The sequence below is a fragment of the Rattus rattus genome, chromosome 4, assembly GCF_011064425.1.
Source record: "Rattus rattus isolate New Zealand chromosome 4, Rrattus_CSIRO_v1, whole genome shotgun sequence".
NCBI lineage: Eukaryota > Metazoa > Chordata > Mammalia > Rodentia > Muridae > Rattus > Rattus rattus.
In genome coordinates, this window is record NC_046157.1 from 158,083,576 (window position 1) to 158,100,305 (window position 16,730).

The 16,730-nt window shown below is 45.9% G+C and overlaps 1 protein-coding gene across 1 annotated transcript in view; it reads right to left on the minus strand.

Moving 5' to 3' along the window:
* Positions 1 to 318: 318 nt before the first annotated feature.
* Gpr55 (G protein-coupled receptor 55) overlaps positions 319 to 16,730 on the minus strand; it is a 38,613-nt gene continuing 22,201 nt past the window's right edge. The window contains 2 exon segments of the mRNA XM_032899598.1: positions 319 to 938; positions 941 to 1,591. Coding sequence (XP_032755489.1) covers positions 625 to 938; positions 941 to 1,591 — 965 coding nt within the window. The 3' untranslated portion in view covers positions 319 to 624.

Below are 16,730 nucleotides of genomic sequence, written 5' to 3' on the forward strand. Positions count from 1 at the left end.
ATCCAGTTCCAATTCTAGCGAGTCGCTTTCCTTCCTGGGGTATTCTCTAGTCCCTTGCCACTCTGCCCCTTTCTACTCTGTCCCCATTGGCTCCATTGTGGTGTCTCCTGTTTCCCCATGACCTGTTTCACACAGCCCCCTCCCTCCACTTAATCCTTCTCAGCCCTTAAAAAAGCCCTCTTTGTCCTCATTTCTGTGAGGTCCTTGCCAAGAGAGCTTCAGAAGAGACTGGAAAAATGTACAAGCTTGCTCTATCTTGAAGGCATATTTCTTCCCTACCCCTGAATCACCAGGAAAACGATCTAGATTCCCTGCCCTTTCTCTTCCTTTCTAGGCTCTCCAACAGAATGGAAAGTCAGGGAAGCTGAGAAACAGACTTTTCGAGCTACATTTTGTTTTTTGGTTCTTTTGCTTCATACATTTTAGACTTAGAAATGAAGACTTCACCTGGTTCTTTAGGAAACCCAAAACAAGTGTGACATAGGTCACCCATCCAGGTGATGTGAAAAGGTCATGGGAGTAAAAAGAACAAAGACGGCACTCAGCGAGTGTCCAAAGGCAAGCGGATGGTCTTTATGAGAATTTGGGACTGCAATTTCCTTCCCTTGAGAGGGGTACCTTCCTTTAAGCCCTGGAGACCATGGAATCCTGATGGACCAGCTGGACTTGGGAAGGCCGGTGGACCTTGATGCCCATGCGAAATTCTTTGATGGCAAAGTAGTAGCAGAAAACATCGAGGCAGCAGTTGATGTTAGAGAAACACAGAGACAACTGCAGGAACAAGCTGATGCCCTGCTTCACTCTGCAATTCAAGATAAAGCCGTTCCTCACCAGGAACTGCAGGAACAAACCCAGGTGCACTGGGAGAAAGGAGACCACGAAGACGACAAGATTGGTAGCAATGGTCCAGATGATGCAGGCTCTCTTTTGGACCCACTGGTCGTCCCCTGAGTGCTCAGTAGAATGTGAATGCTCCTATAGGAACAAAAGCCCATGATGCCCATAGGAAGGAGGAAGCCAAAGATCTCCAGGGGGAAGAAGACTCTCGCACTCCACGTGCTGTCAGACATGTTGTGGAAGCACTTGTATCCTTTCACTCCCCTGTGGAAAGTGTAGATGGGGATGCTTCCAACCCATACCAGCATCCAGATGATGCAGCAGATCCCAAAGGTTTTCCTGGGGGACCGGAAGTGATTGACCAGAAGAGGGTACTGGATGGCGAGGAGCCTGTCCAGGCTGATGAAGCAGATGGTGAAGACACTCCCATACATGCTGATGAAGTAGAGGCACTCCACAAATGTGCAGAAGACCAGTGAGGGGGAGGACTCCACTTGTGGCAGGATCATCTTGAATGGGAGGGAGAGCACAAGCAGTAAGTCGAAGACAGCCAGGTTGATCATGTAGATAGAAGTGGCCATGTATTCCAGCTGCCTCCTCTTCAGGAAGGCACCGAAGCCTCGGATGGCCAGGAGGTTGAGGACCAGGCCGAGGAGGAAGGTGGGAATGTGGACTGCCAGCTGCAAGGTTTTGGTCAGGTTGTCCACGAAAACGAACGAGCAGTTGTTACTGTCTAGCTGACTCATGTTCTGGCCTGCAACACCAACAGTAGATGAGAGTCTTCTCACTCCCTTGAGCTGGTGAACAACAGAACTACTTGGCAGAGGATGGCGAGAACTTTGATGACCCCTGCTTCATGTATGGCAAGTAATAAACACAGAACGAGGGGCTGGGGAGGTGGCTTGGGGATGAAGCCATGCAAGTACGAGGACTGGAGCCTACACCTCTGGAACCCACATGGATGTGGATGGGCATGGTGGGCCACTCATAATTCTGCTGCATGGGAGGACAGGGAGACCAAGATCCCCAAACAAGTTGGTTAACTAGAGTAGCCAAACTGGTGAGTTCAAGAAGAGAGATCCTGCCTCAGTGTATGAAGTGAAGGTGATTGAGGGAGAAACCTGCCTTCAACCTTTGACCAGCATATGCACACACACATGCACGCTCGCACGCACACCCCTACAAAAATTGGACCCTTCTTTGCCTGAGCCTCTCTCCCTTTTTAAAAAATCAGAGCTCTCATTGAAAAGAATAACAACACAAACCGAGTCACGTTGATTTAAGCAAAGACGTCACTGAAAACTGACAGGCCCGGTGGTGTGCATCTGTGGTGTGAACCTATCATCCAGAAACTGGATCCAGAGGCCAGAGGATCACCCACTTTTTTTTTTTTTTTTTATGTTTAAACAGGAGGAGGGGGAGGGAGAGAGGAAGAGAGGGGGGGAGGAGGGGGAGTCCACCCTTGACTGCAGGGATGATCCTGACCCACACATCACGATCCCCCCTGGACACAGGAACTGAGTTGTCCACTGGTTCAAGGGAAGGCATGTGACAATTGAGTCATTGGATCCACGCCTGGGCTCTTTCTGGGTGGCTCGAGGTGACAAGATGGGAGCAGCTACAGCCTTTGCTGCCCTTGAAGAGGAATCCAGGCCAGAAACGAGTCTTTGTGGAAGAAGGGGCATTCTCAGAGGAAATGAAGTGGGAGACTGAGGTTTGCCTAGGACAAGGAAAGGCCTTTCTTTCAAACTGAGGGAAGGACAGGAGGGCCAGGGCTGGAGGTGTGCCTTCCTGAGGCAGGGCCAGGCTGGCTTATGAGTCTGCCACTTTAGGAAGGTAAGAGTGTCATTGTGGGGCTCAGTATAAAGGAAGGGGTGCTTGGATAATCAGCCCATGCCTCCGGGGCTAGACTTCTAGAAAAATGATGCAATTAGGACCTAAGACCGGCCTTTCTCTCGCTCATCCACCACTTGCCCACCTTTCCCTCCTCCCTCTGTCTTTCTCTCTGTGTGTGTCTGTCCGTCTCTGTCTCTGTCTCTCTCATCCTTTTTTCTACTTCACTCAAGCAAGGACAGACTGCTGATGCACCAGGCCCTAGACACTGGGTGTTCACCAGCCCACAGGGCCCCTGCATTGAGAGGTGGTTTCCACATGGCCTCTTCTCTAACCACCTCAACACCAGGCACCTGGGGAACAGGTACAGCCAAAGCCTACTTCATCTCTCTTTCTGTCCTTCCTTTACCCTCTCCCCAAGGTCCTGGCTACCATAAGATGCAGAGAAGGGGTGTCAACATAGCCTGTCACCAGAGAGAACCCTGTGCCAGACGTCGGGGTGTTGCTTTTAGTTTATGCTATTATACTGGAGATTTTTTTTTAAGCTGAAAAGGCAATTTGGGCATTCAATAAACTATCTGAAGAATACAAATGCACATGGTACCGCCACGGTACCCCAGGGCCTCCGTTGTACTTTCCAGAGCTAACCATGCAGGACTTTCTCCAGGAGTTTCTAGTTATACATTTTTATAAACATAGACATAAGCGTGGTATCCTCGAAGTTAAAAACATAACCATACCTACAGTCCTGTCCCTTGCTTTTTCAGTGAACAGGGTTTCCTAGCAATTGTTCCCCATGAGTATGCATGACTCAATTCTAATAAGCCTCCCTGAATCCATTGTGTGGATGGAACATCACTCAGTTGACCAGAAGCTTAGTAACAAACATTTAGGCTTCCAAGTGTCTTCCTGGGTAACAAGGAATTCCACATCCCACATCCCTGTGGCTTCTTTGCTGCATTGCCCCTGCCAAGAGAATTCCCACTCCTTGGTTGTTTCTCATGGCTTACAGCTTCCTAGGGAGCATGTGAGAAGAAAAGATTTGGGGTTGGGGATTTACCTCAGTGGTAGAGCGCTTGCCTAGCAAGCGCAAAGCCCTGGGTTTGGTCCCCAGCTCTGAAAAAAAAAAAAAAAAAGATTTGGATATTTTTGGGTGGGGAGGTGTGTGCATGTGTGGAAGCAGAGGTCAGTCAGTATCAGGGTCCTTCTCTGTCATGCTCCAACTTTTTTTTTAAGACAGAGTCTCTCACTAAACGTGGAGCTCACTGCCCAGTGGGGCTACAGGCCTGTTCCACTGTGCCTAGATTTTATGTGCGGGGATCTGAAGGCATATCCTCATGTTAGTACCCAATGTACCCATTGACTCTTGCCCCACTTTTAGGTATGTTAAAGATCCTAAATGGAATACCATTCCCAAACTCTTTGTAACTCCTCTTTAAAAGAAAAAAAAAAAACCCAACCTATACAATAGACATGTAGACATATTTATAGACAGACCTTTATTGAGTGTTATCTGTTAAAACTTTAAGATACACCACTTGATCCAGATGGCTTCCTATGTGTCTGTGATTTCCTATGTGTGAGCTTTTCTTACGCTCATGTCACAGGAAAGCACCTCCCCTGTGACACATACTTTAGACCTGTGCTTGCTAGTTTTTATGTCAACTTAACACAAGCTAAATTCATCGAAGAGGAGGAACCCTCTCTTATACCTCCATAAGATCCAGCTGTAGGGCATTTTCTTAATTAGTGATTGATGGGAAAAAGACCCAGCCCACTGTGGGTGGGGCCACCCTGGGCTGGTTGTCCTCGGTTCTATAAGAAAGCAGGCTGAGCAAGCCATGGGAGCAAGCAAATAAGCAGCATCCCTCAATGGCTTCTGTATCATTTCCGGCTACCAGGATCTTATACTTTAATATAGGCATCAACTCCTACCTCCATTCAGGTTCCTGCCCTGCTTGAGTTTCTGAACTTCTGAGGATGAACAACATGTTATATGGAAGTGTGAGTGAAATAAGCCCTTTCTTCCCCAAGTTGCTTTTGGTTATGATGTTTCATCATGGCAACAGTAACCTCAACTAAGACAAGACCCCTGTGGTGTGATAAGTGCCTCTTCGGTTGTACTGAGGAATCTCTGGCAAGGATCTCAAACTCAGGTCTCTGATGTAACTCTGCTAAGGGTAGGATGGTGGGAGAGTCGTGCTGCAAGAGACTTAAAAGAAATACAAAATGACAGGCTGCTTCCTCCTGATGCAAATATGCGGAACGCTCCAGCACAATCTCAGAAATAGCTTCTGTGACTCAGAGCACACAGTAAACTTTGACATGTTTGGCTATTGTGTTTGACTGCCACATAAGCAAGGGCCAGAGTTCAGATCCTCAGAACCCATCAAAAAAAAAAAGTCCCAAATAGTGGTCTATGCCTATAAGCCCATCTGGATCCCTGAAACTCATGGGCTAGCCAGTCTGTATCCATGAGCTTCTGTTTCAGTGAGAGTTACCTTGTCTCAAAACATAAAGGTAGAGAAAGTTTGAGAAAAGACACCTAACACTGACCTAGGGCCTATACATATGTGTATAAGAATGTAAGCAAGCGTGGGCACACACAAATACACACACATGCCTGCACAAGCTAGATATCGTAGGACACACTTATCTTAACACTTGGGAGCAGAGGCAGGAGGACCACTTGAGCTCAGGAGTTCGAGACTAGATTGTATAGCACAATGAGACCACCAGCAAAAGGAAAAGAAGGTTGGAAGGTATGGTTGTTTGAATAAAATGGCCCCCACAGGCCCACAGGAAGTGGCACTATTAGGAGGTGTGGGCTTTTTGAAGTAGGTGTGACCTTGTTGGAGGAAGTGTGTCATTGGGGGTTGGGCTTTGAGGTTTTGGAAGCTCAAGCCAAGCCTAGAGGCTCACTCTCCCTGCTGTCTGTGGATCCAGATGTAGAACTCTCAGCTCCTTCTCTAACACCATGTCAGCCTGGACGCTGCCCTGTTTCCCACCATGATGATGATGGACTGAACCTCTGAACTGTAAGCCAGCCTCAATGAAATGTTTTCCTTCATAAGAGTTGTGATGTCAGCGCTTGCCTAGCAAGCGCAAGGCCCTGGGTTCGGTCCCCAGCTCCGAAAAAAAAAGAAAAAAAAAAAAAGAGTTGTGATGCCTCTTCACAGCAATGAAACCCTAACAAAGGCAGAAGGGAAGGAGGGAGGAAAGGAAGAGAGAAACAACCGACAGCAAGAGAAAATTGGTCTGGTCAAAACTGATGATCTAAGCAGCTGGGATAAGTCTACAGAGACAGAGGGAGAGGGAGAGGGAGAGACAGAGGGAGAGAGGGAGAGAAGGAGAGGGAGAGGGGGAGGGAGAGGGAGAGGGAGAGGGAGAGGGAGGGAGAGTAATAGAATCCAGGATCCAGCTGTTGGCATCCTCAGCAGAACTACCTTAAAGGTCCCATTTAAATTCCTGAAAGACATCAAATAGAGCCTTCTCAGAAGATGATCTTTGAAGACAGAAGATTCACTCTACAGACAGGCATAAAGCAGTCAGAAATTGCCAAGGTTTCTTCCAGCTAATGGCAGTTATTAGAGGGTCTGAAATATTAATATTCTCAATTCCTCCTGAGGGCGAGGAGAATCATCTTTTAAAGAGTCTTCAAAAGGAAGCTGAAGTGATGGCCCAGTGGTTATGAGCACTTGCTACTCTTCCAGAGGATTGGAGTTCACGTTTCAACACCCGCATGGAGATTCACAATGGGGATTCACTTCCCCGGGCATCCCACACCCTCTCTGGCCTGCTGTACACTTACACAAGCAGCAGACTCTCATACACATAAAATAAAAACAAATAGATCTATTTTTAAAAATCTGGGTCATCGCAGGAATGAGATAAGAAGGCAGAGTTGTACTCTGGGAAAGAGAAGAAACAGACGTCCTTAGAAAAGACAAAACTGCTTATAATAAAGACCAGTCCATACTCGACCTAAGGCAGGAAATATGGCACCTTCTGTTCCAGCCAGCACAGGCCTGCGACAATCTACGGATAACACTGTAGGGAACTGAGTCCCTTCAAGCTAGAAGCAGTTGCTAAGACATAGCGAGACATCCAAGAAACTGATTGAGGAACAAAGCAAGAAGAGGGTAAACATTCAAACCCTCCAGGAAGTAGGTAAGACGAGCTTTTCATCCACAGTCAGCTTTGAGAATATCACGGCCATGGTCATGGGGCTTCCCTAAGCCTAGCTGTCCGTAGGAGGACTTCTGTAGTGGTTTGAATGAAAATGGCCCCCATAGGCTCAAAGGGAGTGGCATTATTGGGAAGTGCAGCCTTGTTGGAGGACGTGTGTCATTAGGGATGGGCTTTGAGGTTTCAGAAGCCTAAGCCAGGCCCAGTGTCACTCTCTCTTCCTGCTGCCTACCAGTCCAAATATAGACCTCTCAGCTACGTCTCCAGCACTGTATCTGCCTGCACACCACCATGCTTACCAGTGTGGTGATAGTGGACTAAACCTCTAAACTAAGCGAGCCCAGATTAAATATTTTTCTTTATAAACATTGCCATGATCACAGTGTCTCTTCACAGCCACAGAAACCCTAACCAAGGTAAGTTCTAATAAAAAGAACTGGAATAGCCTAGTGCTATCATCTCTGACGGCTGAGAGTAGACCTGGGAGGACATCACAGTGGGTCTCAGGGGGTTGCTAGGCTGTGTACCTTGTTGCTAGGGCTCGGGAAGCAGGCGTTCTGGAAGGGTGATCAGAGCAGACAGCAGCATCAGCAGAGTGGTCCTGACGCTGCCTAGACACGAGACACTGGCTGGCATCCCAAGGATAGCAATGAGACTGTCCCAGTTTCCCTCCTGGCAGCAGCACCCAGGGGCAGGCTGCCTGTCTTTAAGCTGGGATTGCTGGGCTCCCTTAATTCTAGAAGAATTTGAATGGGGGTGGGGGTGAGGGAGTAAGTTCAGCTTCCTACCAGGAAGAAGGAAGAATTAAAAAGGGAAAAGTCAGGGGCCAAACAAAAAGAGCTGAGGAATTGGAGGTGGCTGGGGTCATTCACTTCCTGCAAAGGTGTGAGGCCTAAGAAGTGACACTGACTTAGAAAACAAAAACCACTGAGACGCTAGAAGCCAGTATCTATGCAAAACCTCTGGACAGAGAGCCATGCCCAGGTGTTCTGCTGATACCTTTATTTTATCTTGTTAATTATTTATACATCGATCTATTTATATTGCGGATAGCAGACGTGCAGTAATAAATCAACCGTGTTCCTTGCACACCTCTTTGGAAATACTTAACACCAGCAGAGAGATGAGGAAGAACATTTGGATAAAAGAGTCACCTGACTCTTCTGAATCAGCCAGATTGTCTCTGGGGAGTGAGGAGCACGGGAGACCTCTCTCAAGTGTGCCCCCTCTTCCAAATAGCACTTCCAAGTTTCACGATTCTGAGAGTCAACAAAAGAATTCAGAGTGACTATCAGGTGGGACCCCTTGGAACCAAGCAAGGGCAGTAGAAACTATAGAAGGGGCTTTGGGATGAACATGGTAGTGACAAAAAATCATGGCAGTAAGAGATGATCTTACAAAAGGCTGAAGTGCTGCTCAGTGACAGAGGGATAGGGGAAGAGGGGGATGGGGAGGGGGAGAGGGAGAGAGAGAATGAGAGGGGGAAAGGAGAGGGGGAAAGGGAGAAGGAGAGAGAGGGAGAAGGGAAGAGGGAAAGGGGGAGGAGGGAAGGGAGAGGGGAGGAGGAGGGGGAGGGGGAGAGGGAGAGGTAGCAAGAATAGAAGAGTTGTGTTTGTAAGGTTCAGTTCCAGTCACAGTTATAGTTTCAGGCATCTGAGCTGGGGGTCTTGGAACACAGGCCCAAGATAAGGGCTGATGTATAATGTATGCAAATTAACAAGGAAGGAAGAACATGTTTAGGTTGTAAGAGCCGAGGACAATGAGTGACAGACAGTATCCCTACTTTAATCTATCTAACCTCTACCTTTATAAATTAAATTACATTTGTGATTAACATGAAATAATTGCGCATATTTCTAGTGCGTGGTGTGATGCTTTGGTCACAGCAGAGCTGAAAGCATTTCCTCTCTTGGTTGTGTGTGTGTGTGTGTGTGTGTGTGTGTGTGTGTGTGCGAGCACACACGTGTGTACATGTGTCACAGCAAGTCTATGGAGGGTGAGGACAACTGGCTTCTCTTCTTCTGCCATGTGGGTCCCTGAGACTGCAGGCTGGAGGCCCTGCCTGCAAGGACCTTCGCTTGCTGAGCCATCTCAATAGGCCAAATGCAGGTTTGTTTGTTTGTTTTTAAAGAGCCTTAAAGTAACTGTCGATTATTAAAAATGGGTATCTGTGAGAGCAGAAGGGGGACTAGACTAGTTGAGAAGAGGAAAGGGACAAGCAGGTTATGTGGGGTAAGGGGGAAGAATATGGTCAAAATACACAAATACACGAGAATGTCATCATAGTGAAACCCGCTATCACGTACGATTGGCATTTGATAAACGCGTGGCTAGAACAGAACATCTTCAGAATCACCAGAGACGATAAAGGAACAAAATCATCAGACTGTGCAGCACAGAGTCACTGTAACGGGAAAAGAAACTAAGCATTGGATGACAGTAAATATGAAACATCCCAAAATTCTCAGTTCAGTTAGAAGTTATTATCCGAGTCGGGTGTAGAGAAGCACCCTTCTCACCCTAGCACTCAGGAGGCAGAGGCAGGCATTGAGTTCAAGGTCAGCCTGGTCTGCATAGTTCTAAGCAAGCCAGGGCTTCACTATAAAACAAACAAACAACGACAAAACCCAGGAATATTATCGGACTCTGCTCTTATCAAGGATGCACAAGTGACACAGTCTTTAGTGTGACAATCTCATGACAACAGAGAAAACAGAAACAGAAGCAAGCTCTGATAGCTAACGGCAGAACCAGCACAGAGCCTCAAGAATAAAGTCACCCAGCACTGGGAAGGCTGTCTTCCCAGGGAGCAGTGGGTAAGGCCGGGGAGTTGGTGGAGGGTATGATGGAATTACTTGTGCGTGCTTCTGTCAACAATGAAGCCTACTATTCTGCACGACAAATGCATGCTTATAAAAATGTATATAAACAGAAAGGGGGAGAGGTTATTTTCTACTAATAAAGGGAAAATAGAGACTGGGAGCATAGCTCAGGGGTAAAGCACTGGCCTGGTGCGCACAGGTCCTAGGTGCTCCGGCAACACAAAAAATAAAGAAGAAAAGGACGATAAAACCGTGAAGGCCAGCACCACAGTCTCCTTCACGGACAGCCCAGTACAGAAGTAATAAAGACAGAATTGAGAGACCTGCTAACCAAGGCAAATGGTGTCAGAGACTTTTAACAGGTTCAAACAGGTCAAGCAGGAAAAAAAAATATGCATTAGAACAGAATTAAACAAACTATAATTGATATTACTCAATGGTTCTTGAGTCTGGTTTTAAGCAAATAAGCAACCTATTTTTAGCCCTATGCATGAAAGAAACATTTGCCAAAATGAATTATCTATCTAGAAAGAATAAAACGCCCATCAAAAATACAAGGTAGGCCAGGTATGGTGGTGTGTGCCTTTAATACTGGCATTGAGGAGGATCTCTAAGGTTGAAGCCAGCTGGTCAGCATAGAGTTTCAGGCCGGCCATACATAGTGAGACAACATCTCAAAAACAAAACAAACAAACAAACAAAAAACAAAACCAAAAAACAAAAGAAAACAAGACAAACAAAGAAACCCAAGGCGGAAATTGTGTTGTCTCTAGTCTCTGACCACATACAAAAGTATAGAAGAAAAATAATCGGCTTTTTAAAACTAAAGTGAAAACCAGAAAACAAAATGCTTGAGATGTAGTCAAGAATGCAAGAAGTATTTGATTTGTTGTTTAAAAAAAATCAACTCACAGGAAATAGCCGAACCATTTGGACACAGATATATACCCCTGGCCGCTGTAATTTATGTTTTTTTTTTTTAAGAGAAAAAAGGGAAAAGAAAACTAAATAAATGTATTAGGTAACCCACTTAAACATTTAGAATTCGAGTGGGGAAGAGTCGCAGGGAAATTAGGAGAAAAATAAAGATTAAAAACAGAAAAACCAGAATCCGGAAGTGACCGGGTGTGGGGCAGGGGCAGTCACTGCACTAAGACCAGGTTCGCCATATTCTAAAGCAATCCTTGGCTGTGAGCAAGAAAGCAAACTGAAATGTTCGTCCAGAAGTGGGAGACATTAAACCTGGAGAGGAAGGAGGTAACTGTAGCCAGAGACGCTGCCCGAAGTGTGCAGCCACACAAAACCTTCACACGACTGAAGACTCGCAACACGAGACACCAATTACCCAATCTGAACAAAATGGAGAAACATCCATTAGACTAGTAGTAATCATGACAGAAATGGTGCACCATCAGAGATTGCTTATGAATCAAGCAGGCGCCTTTTTCAATGTGTTAAGCAACTGGTGATTCCCAGACGCTGTGAGAACTATGTCAGAGCACGAGAGAATCTTTACTGTCTGCCGGAGAAGCTTGCACAAGTACCAGGCTTGATATGTATAGCACAAAAGAGAAAGACCAGTGCTCAGATTTTACATGTGACCATCCTAATGGAGAGGCTACCCCGGTAGACTTCAGGACACTGTGATTATAAACGCTGCGGCTAAGTCAGATCTGTGGCAGAATTATAAAGTAGTTTCAACGCAGACATCTACAAAGACTGAGGATCATATCATTTTAAGGGAATGAGAGCCATCTGCTTAGATAGGCAGTTTTTCATGACAATTATTTAAATGAAGGGATAGAAAGCGCTTCTTAGAATGATAAGAAAGAACTCGCTGACTCCCCTAGCAACTTAGTGTTTCATGGTAAAATAATAAAAGCATTCTTATTGAAATCAGACGCCAGCATTCAGATATCCCAGATAATGTACCAAGACGTCTGGCAGAAATAAGATAAAATTAGGTACCACTCCCACCCCATCCCCCCCCCCCACAAAATCAATAATAAAGGCACAGTCAGTGAGTTGAGATGATTAGATAACATTCGTAAGAACTGACTTGGGTCTTTATCTGATGACAGGAAGCTAAAGATACTCAGACTCATTAAGAAATTGCACTTGACAAAAATCAAACCAGAGAGAAAAGCTAGATGAAAATTTAACATGTGACAACCCGTTTATTAGAGTAATTGAAAAGGAAAAGACAAGGCCAAGGTACAGTCCTCAAAACTTGAGAGAGAGAGAGAGAGAGAGAGAGAGAGAGAGAGAGAGAGAGAGAGAGAGAGAGAGACAAAGAAACAAGGGTCTAGAGAGTTGCCACAACGGTTAAGGACACTTGTTGCTCTTCCAAAAGACCCAGGTTTGATTCCCAGTACCCACATAGGAGACCCTACTTATCCGTAACTCCAGTCCCAGAGCATCTGAGGCCCTCTTCTGAATGCCGTGAACACCTGGCACGCGCCGTACAAACGCACACGGAGACAAGCACTCATGCACAGGCGGCAAATACATTTTAAAAATTTTTAAAGAAAAAGAAAACAGCCCAGCTTTGTAGAATAGAAACTTTTTTTTATAAATTAAGATAAAATAATATGCTGGATAGAACAAAATACAACAAATATTTTAGATAAGGTGTTCCAGAGACAAAGAACACAGAGAAGGATTTACCGAGAGATAAAACGTTTATCAGTCTGAGAAGCCAGCAAGGACTCGGCAGTACTCGAATGAGTCTGCGAGCTGGTACGTAGCACACAAGCTAGAATATTTAGTTATTCATAAACCACAAAACTCATACTAGCTTTCTACTTAGTAATTTGTAGGCTTTAAGCAAACTGTGTAGAAGAAGAAAACTATGTAGAGAAATATGTTCTTTTGGCCTTCCCCCCCCTAATAATAAAAAATGCACACATTGAAATGCTAAGCAAGGGTTAAATTCACTACAGTAAATTCGCTCAATGGAAAAATTTTTGGTGCTATGTTTATGCTGACTGTTACATAAAAACCCACAAACTATGAAATTATACATTCAGAATGATTGCAAGTGTGATTTTTAAAAACCCACACAGAGAGGGGAAAAAAAAAACCTAGAAAAAAATTCCATATGCCGGACTCTAGCCGTTGAGTGGTAGGTGGTTTTTAAATTACCATCATTTTATTAATTTTTACGTATATTCTTACCACAATAATACAGGAAAACATGGAAGCCATGAGAGGTACTTTAAAAAACTATGTCAAGTGCCAGGAGCGGAAGGAAAATGATAAAAATAGCTTTTGAAACCAAGTGTGGGCTGGATGAACTCGAGGCGTGGCAAAGGAGTGAGGGCCGCATAGGAGGAAAGCGATGCATTGAGCTGCCCCGCGATCAGCTGAGGGTGTGATCTTCCCAGGTTGGACAGAACCATTTCTTTGTCTGTTTGCTTGCTTGTTTGCTTTTTTGGGAGACAGGAGTCTCACTCTGTGACTCTGGCTGCCCTGGAGCTCACTATGTAGACTAGGCTGGCCTCAAACTCACAAAGTTTCAAATGTATCCACTATTTTAAACTTTCTTTCTTCTTCTTCTTCTTTTTTAATAGCCAGGTGGACAGGTTCATATCTATAATCCCAACACTTCTGAAGCTGAATCGGGAGGATCTCAATGGGGGCCAACCTGGGCTACATGAGATTCTGTCTCAAAATGAATAAATAAAGTTGGTGGAAATAATATATGTAATGCATAATTCACTCAAAGTTTGATTAACTATTAAAAAACAAAAATGCAGATGTCAGGGTTTTAGGTTTGTTGTTGTTTTGATTTGATATTTAGGTTAAGTGATTTTATCTAGTTTGAAAAGACAAAAAGGAGAAATTTTATGATCGAAACTGAAGTTGGAAAAAAAAAACAGTCTCAATATAAAAGGGGGTGACTCTTCTGAAGTTAATGCAAACACAACAAAGAAGTTTAATATTAATGTTTTCTATGAAGAAAAGCCCTCACTTAAAAATCCAAATATATTTTATGGGTAAGAAACAGAGAAAACGAAGAAGTGGGGGGATGCTGAGATGACGGCTTCAGCCTAATTCATCAGGCTTGTGATATGCTAAGCGAGAAAGAAATGGGAAAGTATTTTTTCTAGTCAAAAGAATTGCTACAGCAGCAGAGACCCTGTGAGGATAACAGCCGTGACAAATAGTGAAATTTGAAACACTGAATTTATGTTCCAATGAACACGGTGAAGAAATACATGCTGGGAATGTGCCAGAAAATGCAAAGCAAAGTAAGAGAAACGGAAAAAGTAGTTGTAGCTAATGACCGTGGGGACTGACCCTAAAAATACCGTTAATCAAATAAAGAAGGCAGAGCTCTGGCCGGCCCAGTTCTCAGGAGAGCTAGCAGCATAGGGGAGAGAGCAAAACCTGAAACGAAGGAGTCTCTGTGGACGAGAGGGTCTCATGCAACATCTGTCCCCAACCTGAGTCCAGGATGCACTGCTTGGACCACGAACAAGTTATTAGAGGAACCTGAACCCCGCACAACCACAGTCCCTTAACTGACATGGAAATGGCTTTTCTACCCATTCTCGTTCATTTCAAAGACTCTCCAGCATAGTCTCCTAGATAACTCGAGTCAGGGATAAAAATCGGAAGTGCATTACTGAAGTATTGGGAAGGAACAGAGATGTAGCTGCAGCAAGCGAGAATTCCTAGGTATTCTTTTCCACTGTAGGGACATAGGAAAGGGGGTGAACCAAGACTACCCTGACACCAGGTAGAAGAGAAACAGGCTGCAGAAGCCTCTCGTGGCTTTTGTCACCCTGGGCCCCAATACTGCCTGGTTGCAGGGGCTGCAAGTGAAGAAGGGCTACAGAACCCAGGGAAGAAGCGGTAGGGTGAGCTGACCCAGAGAGGGGAGAGACCATCCTCTGGGGCTCAGGGCAAGTTCCACAGTGCAGGGGGGGGGGTAGGAGATGCATAGGAAGAGTGGCCACCCCGTGCTTCAGGGAGCCAGCCTATTTCACTGTAAGTACTTCTCGCTGTGAGTGAGCTCCATGTTATCACAGGTATGCAAGCAAAAGCAAGAGAGCTGCTTATCCAGAATGCACACACACACACACACACACACACACACACACACACACACACAACACACACACACACACGCACACACAGGTCTTGTTGCAGGATGTTTTTGTTTGTTTGTATGTTTATAGCCTGAAATGAAATCTTTTCTCGACACAGTGTTGTTTTCTAAAGAGAAAGAGTACCCACCACATGAGAAGCATTGGCCCTGGGCTCTTTTTCGTTCATTCCTGGCTCTGCCAAGGGGGACTTGGCTTTAGCTGTTCTTGCCTATCCATAAAACCTTGCTTAGTCCTGGACCTTTGGAGTCAGCCTCACCGCACTTCACCACTCTTCCCACCAGCTCCACCATGCAGCAACATGAACTCAGATAGCCGTAGCCCCTGGGCACAGGGTAGCCCCATCTGCCACACTAGGACAGACAGAAGGTGCATCTTCACAGCTGAGACTGAGAATCCAAGCTGTAAGGCTCCCTAAAGTGGCCCACATTTTCCAAACATCCCAAGTAAAGGAATGGCACACTGCACGCGCACAAGAATGCTTACAGGCCAAGAGGATGTCGCCTCCCCCATACTACAGCAAGCTCACCAGTCCCACTCACTGCTCTAGACCTCCGGGGGTCTAGACTGAGACGATACCCTAGATCATGGGAGAGCACAACTGGTATGGCTTCAGGAATTCAGCTGGAGGGGGGGCAAGCATTCCTTTGACCAGTGCTGGCCCGTCCAGTTTCCTTGCTTGAAGCCCTGGTGTTCTTGGGATTCCCAAGTGAGAATGTAAACCCCAAACCCAAAGCAGCAGAAATGACTGCCGAAGCTGGGCCTCTGCAAACCAGAGTGCAAGGGTACGAGATGGTCAGTAAAACGCTTGCTTTATGAACAAGAGGTCTCAAGTTAGAGCCTCAGCTCCCACACAAAATTAGACGTGTGGTTCCCTATAATCCCAGGTCTGGAAAGACAGAGACAAGAAGACTCCTGGGGCTTGCTGACCACTCTAGTCAAGTCAGTGAGCTTCAGACTCAGCGGGAGACCCTGACTCAAAAAAATAAGGCAGAAAGCTATTAAGGAAGACATTCAACATTGACCTCTGACAGAGATGGGGATGGGGGAGGGAGGGGAGAGGGAGAGGGAGAGAAAGGGGGAATCCATGAATGTGAACATGCATACATACATACATACACACTCAAGAGCACACACACACACACACACACACACACACACACACACACAGACATCCATGAATGTGTAGATACATATATACACACACAGTCAAGCACTCAGGCCTCAACACTCCCAGGGTGGGGGAAGCAGCATTCCTGGTCATCCCACAGGAGTTGCCCTCTGAAGTCAAGTAGGGAATCATCTCTGTGCAACAGGCAGCTGTCCCTGCTGTCTGGTAGTGGTGTCATGATGAGGGAACCCTGTCTTCTTTGCCTTTATATCCCCAACCCACACAAAACTGGTCCTCGAGAGGGTCTTATTAATTAATGAAAGGCAGGCAAGCAGGTAGGTAGCAGGCAGCAGGCAGCCAGGCAGCCAGGCTGATCTGTTGCAATGACTATTGACCCCTTAGGGGAGCTATCTAGAGATGAGAAGAACCTTCTATGAGGTTCTGGGTGACACTTTGCACAACCGTGCCCCCACCCTACCCCCACCTTGAGTAGCACAAAAGCCCAGTCCAGGACAGACCAGCAGACATTTTCTGACCTGACCTTACAAGTGAGTAAGAATCTAGAATTTTCAAGGCTCTAAAGATGATGTGTTCTCCCCTCCCCTCCGGACTCTCCAGGAGATGCTGGGCTGGAGTTAAGAACAATCACTTTATAGGACAGCAGTCTGAGCTGATCGCTTGCTCACCAGGATATAAGCAGACCCCATCGTTTACTGTCCTCAGGAGCCCAGTCAAGGGACTGATACTACTCCACCCCAAGAGAGGTAAAGGGGGAGGGGGACAAACGATGAGGCTGGTACTTTGCTCCCCCACCCACCCATGGCT